A 9,994-nucleotide genomic window follows, 5' to 3' on the forward strand; every position below is an offset into this window, starting at 1 on the left:
TCATAACTCATTTGATTTGCAGTGTGTGGTATATATGATTCTTCTCATCTTACTTTACAAATTACTAATAAGTAATAACTTAGGCACTTGTCATTTTTGAGTGGTCCAACCTCCATTGTGAGAGAGTGATGAGTTGGTGAGATGAAGTCCACATTCAACAAATCAAAGTCATACTTTTCCATGTGCCCATGTCTTGTCTGCGTGTGTCTGGCACACGCCATTCATCCATTCATCCACATCCAAACCATTTCAACCTTTCAACCAATAACAATCATAAGGCCCAAAAATGGATCAATCTGATACACAAATCTATTCATTTAAAAATAAATAAAATAATAACAATTTAATATTGGGTATTAGTTATTATAGTTAATAAAAAGCAAGTATTGGTTAAAGAGTAAAGATAAGTAGAAAAGGTAAAGTGAGTAAAGTGTAGTGGAATGGATGAGAGAATATAGAAAGAAGAAAGAGAGGGAATAATAAAACTATAAAAGTGGTAAGTGTTGACTGTTGATGGTTTTCAGTTTTTTGTAGTAATCAATTTTGTTGGTGAAGATTGAAGAATGGCCGATTCACAACCTCTGCTGCTGCCTCAACACACTCCAACTCCAACTCGACTCGCCTCCCTTGATGTTTTCCGCGGTCTCTCTGTTTTTGTAATCAACTCTCTCCCTCTCCCTCTCTCCCTTGATGTATATATATATATATTTGATTCTCAAGTTTCCCTTAAATAATTGTTTTAATCTCAGATGATGATTTTGGTTGATTATGGAGGATCCATCTTCCCATTCATTTCTCATTCTCCTTGGAATGGTCTTCACTTGGCTGATTTGGTCATGCCTTTCTTTCTTTTCATTGTTGGAATCTCTCTTTCCCTTTCTTATAAGACTAACCCTTCTCACTTCAGAAATTCAGCTACCTCCAAATCATTACTCAGAGCTCTCAAAATCGCTACTCTTGGTATCATTCTTCAAGGTGGCTTTTTTCATGGTACTACTTCCAACACTTATGGTGTTGACATTCTAACAATACGCTTCCTTGGCATTCTACAGGTACTACTACTACTATTATTATTCCTCAATCACTTTTCTAATCTTTTCATTCTTAACATATTTCATCTACGGATCCAGAGGATATCAATTGGATATATTGTTGCAGCTTTGTGTGAGATCTGGCTTCCATCTCGCCAGGGGGAACAATTTGGTTTCTTCAAAACTTATTACTCTCACTGGTAAGCTTTTCCATCTCACTTTTATTTTCCATACTATTAACTTTCACAACTTACTCACATTCACATTCATCTATGTTACAATCAATCAATCTATTCATATTTCTTATTTACTCTTACATTTACAAATATGTTTCCCTTACCACTTTTTATAATGCAGGTTTGTTGCATTAATATTGTTGGCACTTTACTCAGGATTACTGTATGGCTTATATGTTCCAGATTGGCAGTTTGATGTATCAGTCTCCACCTCATCTTCGCCTCCAATTGATGGTAACAATATTTACACGGTAATGCTCACCAGGCTCTTCCCTCCCCTTTCTCTATCTCCCAAATTGCCTGTCTTTTTTGTGCTTCAACTTTTGTTTTGCATTTGACCTGCCTGCTTTACAAGCTATTGAAGAGTTTATTGTAAAAAAATATTGTTAGTAAAAGCTAGTCCTAGCACCTTTTTAAGGTTAGGGAGGAATGCATATGTGCTGTTGTTCATGCTCATCCATCAGCTCATTCTACCGCCGCCTTCTAAATTTGAATTCACTTCATATCTCTGATTCTGTGGCCGCTGGCTGCTTGTCCCATGCTTATTATTACTCAACAAGTCCATCTTCTCATTCATGTTTATAATTTTTTTTCTTTTTTGGAAATGTGCTGCCGGTGGAATTCAAAATATTTAGGTCACAATGCTAACTTTGTTCTCACCTTAATATCAGGTGAATTGTTCCGTGAGAGGCGATCTTGGACCTGCGTGTAATTCTGCTGGAATGATCGATCGCTATATTCTTGGTCTTGACCACCTGTACAGAAAACCTGTTTACAGGAATCTCAAGGTATATTATAGTTGATTCCATTTCTTTGCTCAACGCTTTACAACATGATACTACACATTAATGCCCTTCCAGGAGTGCAATATGTCTGCTAAGGGCCAAGTTTTAGATGGTTCACCTTCATGGTGTCACGCTCCTTTTGATCCAGAAGGCATTTTAAGGTAGCTAGTCTAAACTTTTGATATTTCCCTGGGATTCCATTAACCTTTTGCTTGCAGAGTTGCACTTATTTTGTTGTTGTTGAGATGTTGAAACAGAATCGACCCATTTTACTATACTTTTGGAGGCGTATTTTTTGTAACATGCACACTGTTTTAGTAAGAGTTTTAAGAGGTTTTTGATTTTGGAGTGTCTTAGTTGCAATGTGTTTGCGGTTGACAATCACCTAGAGGTCTTATTTTTTATGGTTCAATCTTACCTGACTGACCTCATTGTTGTGTTATATCTATTGTGCTTAATGATGTGATCACTTATTTGCAATATATTCCTTCTACCCTACCTTAGTTTCCATGATTGATTGATAAACCAAAGAGGTCTGCATCCCACAGAATAAATTGCAGATATGAATAGGATTTACTCATTTCTCCTGGTGTTTACATTCTTAACTGCAAATTATATGTTGATTGTATGCTTTATATGCATTAATCAAGTTATTTTTGTTGGCACGTGTAGGAGACAAATTATAATTCTTTTAAAATTGTCCACAGCTCGATAACAGCTGCAGTTTCGTGCATCATTGGACTTCAATATGGTCACATTCTTGTCCATCAAGAGGTGAGATACAACCAAGTTTATGGAACCTCAGTGAGTTGGAAAATTTAGCAATTTCAATGATATGAATTCTCTTATATCTTAACTCTGTGATGTAATAGTGCACTTCTCTTTGGAGTCTGTTTTGGATCTGAATCATATGCTATGTTGATTGTAAATTGTGGCTCAAAATCTTCTTATTGATATTTTGGTAAAGCGGATCTTTTACTTTTCTGGATGCTTGTACCTTAGGACCACAAAGACCGCCTCGATAACTGGCTTCGATTTTCATTTTCATTTTTGGCCCTTGGATTGTTCCTGGCTTCAATAGGTATGTGCTGCAACCTACAAGAAGTTACTAGCTGATAATAATTCGAGGTTGTTTGGATTCAAGACTTTCTAGCAAACCAACTTCTTTCTATGTTGAATGATGCCAGAGAACAAGTTATATTGATTTTTTATTTGTTTTTTTTCAGGCATTCCTATAAATAAATCTCTGTACACAATCAGTTATATGCTACTAACTTCTGCAGCTTCTGGTCTCACATTCATTGCTTTATATGTTCTGGTGAGTTCTAAGTGTCGTGACAAGAGAAAACTAACTTCACATAGCTTTTATGTAAATTCATATACTTCCGCATCAATCTTCATTTTCTGATGCCAAAGATTTGTCATTGCCATTCTTTGTAGAGATAAATTTTTCTTTGGAGCAAACCCAAATTGACCAAATTATAATGCTTTGCAGGTAGATGTTTATGGTCAGAGGCGTTTGACAAGTGTGTTGGAATGGATGGGAAAGCATGCCATGAGTATATTTGTCCTTGTATCTTCAAACTTGGCTGTGATTGCAATTCAAGGATTTTATTGGACTAAACCCGACAACAACATTGTAAGATAGCTTCTTGCTTTATAATTTTACTGCCATATTCAAGAATTAAAACCACATTATTTGAATGTATTTTTGTTCCTTGCAGATACACTGGATTGTGACACGTTTTGTGCAAAAATAACATCATCCTATTCAACTGCTGCCAGCTGTACATATAAGTCATTGTTCAATTACATGATATATACATATGCATAGATGTGTATATATATTCAAGCAAAATCATGATGCATACATGCAACAGCAAAGCGGTACTTAGGAGTGTTGTAATTGTTCTTGTCCTGATTAATCTATCTTTCCATCTCTTCAACTTTACTTCGTATATATAGCATAGCATTGCTTTGCTGAAAGACGAAGAAGGTGGAAATGAGTCGTGAAGATTGATTGAACCAACCACCAACACCAAACACACTTTTACTATCTATCTATTTCTATCTGTTTCTATCTGTATGTGTATAAACACATGAATATATCTTACTTATATGACCCAAAATCAAACAAAAAGTTTATAGAGATTATAACTGAAATTTATTCAAAATAGTAGTTCTGTGAATTAATTATTGCAAGAAAGATCACATACTCGTTTAGTACCACTTTTTCAGATGAATGCAGATATTTAGAATTTTTCTTGCAAGAAATCAATTACATCTACTTTGAGTGAAAATAATATTATTTATCAAAAAATTAGAATATAAGTTATTGCTTATCATTATATGCAACGCAGGCTAGTTTAAAAAGTGTTCATAACATAAAAGAATTAATATAATATGATTTGATGTCTAGAAAATCTTTGATGTAATGTGATTTGTTTAATTTTATATAACAGATCAATTTTTCATTTAATTTTTGGTTTATAGATAACAGGAGAGGACTCATTATTTATTTTAAAACCGACATAACATCTAATTTATCATTTTGATTTTCTGACACGGTTTTTACAGTAGGTGATTTTGCCATTAGTAGCTTTAACATATATTATTGGAGAACTATAAAGCCTAATGTTTTGATTATAAATAATAATAATAATAAATAGTTGGAATTGTGGGGGAGAATGTGCATATTTCCTTATCTAAAACCACAAAGAAACATCATCGGATAGAAAGAAGCAAAAGTAGTGAGAAGTGCAATGGGTTGTTCAAATTTGTTCAGCAACGCCGCTGTTTATGTTTCACTCACAACCAAATACAACAACCACTCTTTCTCTTTCTCTTTAACCCCATCTTCTACAACCTCTCCAACTCAAGTCACGCGTGTTATAACAAACAATGATTCTTCACTCAAACCAAGTTTTGGAAGGCTTAAACCCCAGAAACTCAAACCTCTTATCCACAAAACCAAACACCAAAAAAGCAGCAGTAACAGTAACAGGAACAGGAACAGGGATAAGGATGATGATGATAATGGTGATGAAGAAGAAGATAATTCAAATGCAGCATCTCATTTCAAAGCATCAAAAGGAAGAGGATGGGGAGATGGTGGAGGATCTTACCGTGCCGAATCCTCACAAACATATCTAAGAAAAACAACTCCTGATACAAACTTTTTCAGTCTCAAGTCATTCACAGATTTAGGGTACAGTCACTATATGATTCAATCCTTGAAAAAACTCTCTTTTACCAGCCCTTCCCATATACAGGTACCTGCCTATTCAATCTTTATTCTCTGCATGCTTATAAACAATAATTACTCATTCTTATTTATTACTTTTAACCTTCTTATACTGTAACTGAGCTCAATGTTAATAACTAATTTCACTCTATATAGGCCATGGCATTTGCACCTGTTATTGGTGGAAAGACTTGTGTTGTAGCTGATCAAAGTGGTTCTGGAAAGACATTAGCGTATCTTGTACCAATAATTCAGCGTCTTAGACAAGAAGAACTTGATGGACATAGTAAATCCTCTTCACAAGCTCCTAGAGTTGTTGTACTTGCACCAACAGCTGAGTTAGCTTCTCAGGTTAGATGCTTCATATTTTATCTATGGGAATATAAATCTCATTTTCCTTCTCTTTATTCTACTTCTCCTTTCATGCAGACAAAGTACATAAACAGACATAAATATGGTTTTGTAGGAAACTCTAAGTCCCATCCAATCTCAAACCATACAGCATTAAAAGTCATATTCTAGTATTCTGACTACTTGATGCATTAAGAATCACTTTAAATTACATATGCCTTATAAGCCTTGCTGCTTATTCCAACATTTGAGAGTAAATTTAACCTATAAAAAGTAGTTTCACCAGGAGGTTAAATCTGAGGTTGACTATTGTAGCAAGAAACAATATAAAACAGGAAGTCAAAACTATCCATTTATCAACCATTGGAGCCTAATTGGTTTTAGTAGACCTTATTGATGAATGCTGTGAGATATATAAAATCGTTTACGGGCCTAAGCTTTTTAGGAAAGTTGCCCTTCAAATAAGCATCTGCATAATCATGATTAAACAAGATACATACTATTCCTATTTGTGGGCAGTAAGTAATGATTTCTTATGACAATATGATTTTCATTTTCTATTTAGTGGTCTTTAAGAAGTATGTTCTTTATTTGGAATTTCAAAATAACAATTATATGCGTATCTCAAACCTGCATTTTTCAAGAATATATGTCGTATCCGTACTCATATCATTACATGTGCTTCATAGTTTGCCACCCCCATCTCATTTTGTAATTCAACTGTCTACCCATAAGAAAAATAAGTTTCCTATAAGAAAATATCTTTAATCACTTGCCATCATTCCAATACATGAGGCTCCCACCGAGTAGGGTATGTGGAGGGTAGATATGCAATTTTACACTCGTAAACGAGGAGGCTATTTTCAGGTTTTGAACCCATGAGTCTCGGTGCAACGGTAAGGTTGTTGCTTAATGACCAAGAAGTCACAAGTTCAAATCCTAGAAACAGCCTCTCCACTAGTGGGGGTAAAGGTGCGTACGTCTATCCTCCTCATACCCCACTTGGTGGGAGCCTCATGCACTAGACCGCCCTACTTGCCATCTTAATATTTAGCATCTAAAAACAGAAGGCCTAAAATGATAATAATTGATAGACTATGAATATGCAATGGATAGGTCAACCATCCCTCAGAGAGTGGTATAACTATAACTGTTTCTTGTCAATGTATTGCTTACAGGTCTTAGATAATTGTCGATCAATGTCAAAATCTGGGGTTCCATTCAAATCTATGGTTATCACTGGTGGCTTTCGACAAAGAACTCAGCTGGAAAATTTAAAGCAGGGTGTTGATGTCTTAATTGCTACACCTGGCCGTTTTTTGTCCCTGATAAAGGAAGGCCTGTTGCAGTTAACAAATCTAAGATGGTAAACCTTGTTTTCTCTTGGATTACTTATGTGCCTTACAAATTTCCACTTTGTTTTTCATCAGTTATTTTATCATTAAATGACCAGTGTTTCAACTAATGTCCATATGCACCTAGTAATTCTTATTGACACAATGCACGGACGTTTAATACAGGCCAGTATGACTACTACTAGATTTTGTCCTTGGAATTGCTTAGGATTGTGGAGGCTAGGAGTCCAGGACAGTTTTAAGTTGTCATTTAAAAATGAACATTATCCATTATGGATGTGAGGACATGCCCATAGGGATATCTGATTCCATGCCCCTTCCCTCCCCATTGTGGATGTATGTCCATCGGGTTATATTTATCCATGCATGCTGATTGTAAAATTTATCTTAACAACATAATATATTACAGTGCTGTGTTGGATGAGGTAGATATACTATTTGGTGATGAAGACTTTGAAGTAGCTCTCCAACACTTGATTAATTCTTCACCAGTTGCTACTCAATATCTGTTTGTGACTGCAACTTTACCAAAAGATATTTACAGCAAACTGGCTGAAGTTTTCCCCGATTGTGAAATGATCATGGGACCTAGTATGCACCGTATAAGCTCTCGCCTTGAAGAGGTTAGGTTTCAGTTGCAACCTCCTTTTGCTTCTTTCTGTTTTATTTTTCCTGGACAGAAGATAGCTAGCATTGGCTGAAAGTGAGAAGACGTATTCCCTGTATTTTCTGGCTAAATATGAGAGACAATAAATCATTTTGTCTTCTAAATGAGATTTAAATTGCATTTCCATCAATTATCCAGCATTATATTAAAATTTACTATCTATGCATTGTTAGTGTAAAGTTTTTTACACGGTTAGTACACCATCCACCTTTCATTTCTATTGCTTTTGTTTAAGAGTCAGTGATGGTTAACATATGAATAATGGATGATGTACTCATAGTGTAAGAAACACTTACACGGTCTCTGTAAACAAATTAAATCCTTTATGTAATTGTTCCGTGCCATTGGGTATGGCAGTGCAGCTTGTAACAGCTATAAGACTGGTATGTGAAACCTGTATTTTATTCTGGGTGCTATTGGGTGTGGACATATATATGCCTTGCTGGATAAGTGGATATAACGATCCGATAGACTATAGAACACTAATGCTAATTGATGTTTGCAACATATTTTTGGAGTCATCAGTTTCACTGTCTTCAGGTGTGATGATTATTTTTTTCATCTGTTCAGGTCCTAGTAGATTGTAGTGGAGAAGATGGACAAGAAAAAACTCCTGATACAGCATTTTTGAACAAGAAATCTGCTCTTCTGCAGCTTGCAGAGGAAACTCCTGTCCCCAGAACTATTGTGTTCTGTAACAAAGTATTTCCAGTTCTTACTTTTGGGAGTCGTGTTTTATAATTTTGCTTTTCGTTGAAATATTCTTTTTATTTTGGTATAATTCTCCAAAAAATAAAATGCAGATAGAAACATGCAGAAAAGTTGAAAATGCATTGACTCGTTTTGATAGAAAAGGAAGTAATATACAAGTTCTACCTTTCCATGCTGCCATGACACAAGAATCACGGCATGCTAGTATGAAAGAGTTTACACGTTCTCCATCAAAACAAGTCTCCCAGTTTATGGTTTGCACTGACAGGTATTTATCTCTTGAGCTTGTTAGTTTTGGTTGTTCCAAATCTTTCCTTTCCCTTGTTTTTATTTAATTCTTATTTTTTATAATTTCAAATCACAAATACTTCCTCCCTTATTTTCTTTATTTGTCTTTTCACATTTATATGTGGTTTTACCAACTAATAAAGTGTTAACTATCTTTTCTTAACTTGGGTATGATATGAACAAGAGAGAAGATTAATGAAATGATAATAATATTTTGAATGATTTGAGTACTAATGTGGTTATTATTTTGGCTGATATGGAGGGTATTTGTAATTTGTTGGCTTTAATAATTTGTATGTAACAACAATAAAAGAGAGATAAAGAAGAATGGAGGGAGTAGGTCCATATGTTTAATGAAATGATGCTAATTTGTTGCAGAGCATCACGAGGAATAGACTTTGCTGGAGTGGATCATGTCATACTATTTGATTTCCCACGTGATCCAAGTGAATATGTGCGGCGTGTTGGAAGAACAGCGAGAGGTGCTAGAGGAGAGGGCAAGGCATTTATCTTTGTGGTTGGGAAGCAAATCTCGCTTGCACGCAAAATAATGGAAAGAAATCGCAAGGGTCACCCACTGCATGATGTACCCTCAGCTTATGAGCTATGATGTAGTGGATATTTGAGCTTATGAGCTATGATGTAGTGAATGTTTGAGCTTATGAGCTATGATGTAGTGAATATTTGAGCTTATGAGCTATGATGTAGTGGATATTTGAGCTTATGAGCTATGATGTAGTGAATATTTGAGCTTATGAGCTATAAGTAGTGAATTTTTGAGGTTATGAGTTGTAGTGAATATTTGAGGTTATGAGTTCATGTATCAACAATAGTCTCAAGTGGCTTGAAGCTAGGATGGGGCTAACTATTGCTGAAACCTTGACCACGAGGTCCATATGTTTTATTTCGCCATAATAATTCTCAAATTTCACTGACTCACCCAACTAGGCATGAAATTGGAAGGAGCCTCTGAAATTTATTATAATCCTAACATTTAGATGAGTAATTGGAATTACAATTTAAAGAGGTAGAATTATTATAATGTAACTAATTTAGATTATTCTCAATTAGTAAGAATTGTAATTTCACAAGTAAACATGATATGTTGAAAGACAATAATACATGATTATCATAGCCGTGCATACACAACCCCGATTGGTACTTGTCAATCATCCTTGCCACCATTATGACCATATATTGGTGTAACCACTTATCACTTTGTGATCCTTACCATTAATTTTAAGAAATTGAATCTAAAAGTATAAGTGGATGCTCTAATTGTTTAGCCAAGTCAGACATTAAATTGAAGAGAATTATAAGTTGATA

The 9,994-nt window shown here is 35.0% G+C and overlaps 2 protein-coding genes across 4 annotated transcripts; both read left to right on the forward strand.

The window, feature by feature from the left end:
* Nucleotides 508-4,003, forward strand: LOC109344080 (heparan-alpha-glucosaminide N-acetyltransferase-like). Its single transcript, XM_019582690.1, has 11 exons — nt 508-656; nt 750-1,052; nt 1,131-1,231; nt 1,389-1,518; nt 1,939-2,055; nt 2,128-2,213; nt 2,760-2,826; nt 3,055-3,133; nt 3,279-3,370; nt 3,548-3,691; nt 3,777-4,003. The coding sequence occupies exons 1-11, from the start codon at nt 564-566 to the stop codon at nt 3,810-3,812; spliced, it is 1,248 nt and encodes a 415-aa protein (XP_019438235.1). The 5' UTR covers nt 508-563; the 3' UTR covers nt 3,813-4,003.
* Nucleotides 4,746-9,497, forward strand: LOC109344085 (DEAD-box ATP-dependent RNA helicase 50). Of its 3 annotated transcripts, none has more exons than XM_019582698.1 (8): nt 4,746-5,324; nt 5,453-5,647; nt 6,826-7,013; nt 7,412-7,625; nt 8,240-8,371; nt 8,473-8,648; nt 9,047-9,313; nt 9,458-9,497. In XM_019582698.1, the coding sequence occupies exons 1-7, from the start codon at nt 4,815-4,817 to the stop codon at nt 9,276-9,278; spliced, it is 1,647 nt and encodes a 548-aa protein (XP_019438243.1). In that variant the 5' UTR covers nt 4,746-4,814; the 3' UTR covers nt 9,279-9,313; nt 9,458-9,497. The 3 variants fall into 3 exon arrangements, with proteins under 3 accessions (XP_019438243.1, XP_019438244.1, XP_019438242.1); XM_019582699.1 differs by having other exon boundaries at nt 9,047-9,310; nt 9,450-9,469; XM_019582697.1 differs by lacking the exon at nt 9,458-9,497 and having other exon boundaries at nt 4,747-5,324; nt 9,047-9,398.

The sequence above is a fragment of the Lupinus angustifolius genome, chromosome LG03 (assembly GCF_001865875.1).
Source record: "Lupinus angustifolius cultivar Tanjil chromosome LG03, LupAngTanjil_v1.0, whole genome shotgun sequence".
In the NCBI taxonomy this organism is placed as follows: domain Eukaryota; kingdom Viridiplantae; phylum Streptophyta; class Magnoliopsida; order Fabales; family Fabaceae; genus Lupinus; species Lupinus angustifolius.

Coding starts and splice junctions, on each gene's coding strand:
- LOC109344080 (XM_019582690.1), top strand. CDS start 564: ATGGCCGATTCACAACCTCTGCTGCTGCCTCAACACACTCCAACTCCA. Junction 2,827..3,054: donor ACATTCTTGTCCATCAAGAG/GTGAGATACAAC, acceptor CTTGTACCTTAG/GACCACAAAGACCGCCTCGA. Junction 3,692..3,776: donor CTAAACCCGACAACAACATT/GTAAGATAGCTT, acceptor TGTTCCTTGCAG/ATACACTGGATTGTGACACG.
- LOC109344085 (XM_019582698.1), top strand. CDS start 4,815: ATGGGTTGTTCAAATTTGTTCAGCAACGCCGCTGTTTATGTTTCACTC. Junction 5,325..5,452: donor CCAGCCCTTCCCATATACAG/GTACCTGCCTAT, acceptor CACTCTATATAG/GCCATGGCATTTGCACCTGT. Junction 7,014..7,411: donor CAGTTAACAAATCTAAGATG/GTAAACCTTGTT, acceptor AATATATTACAG/TGCTGTGTTGGATGAGGTAG.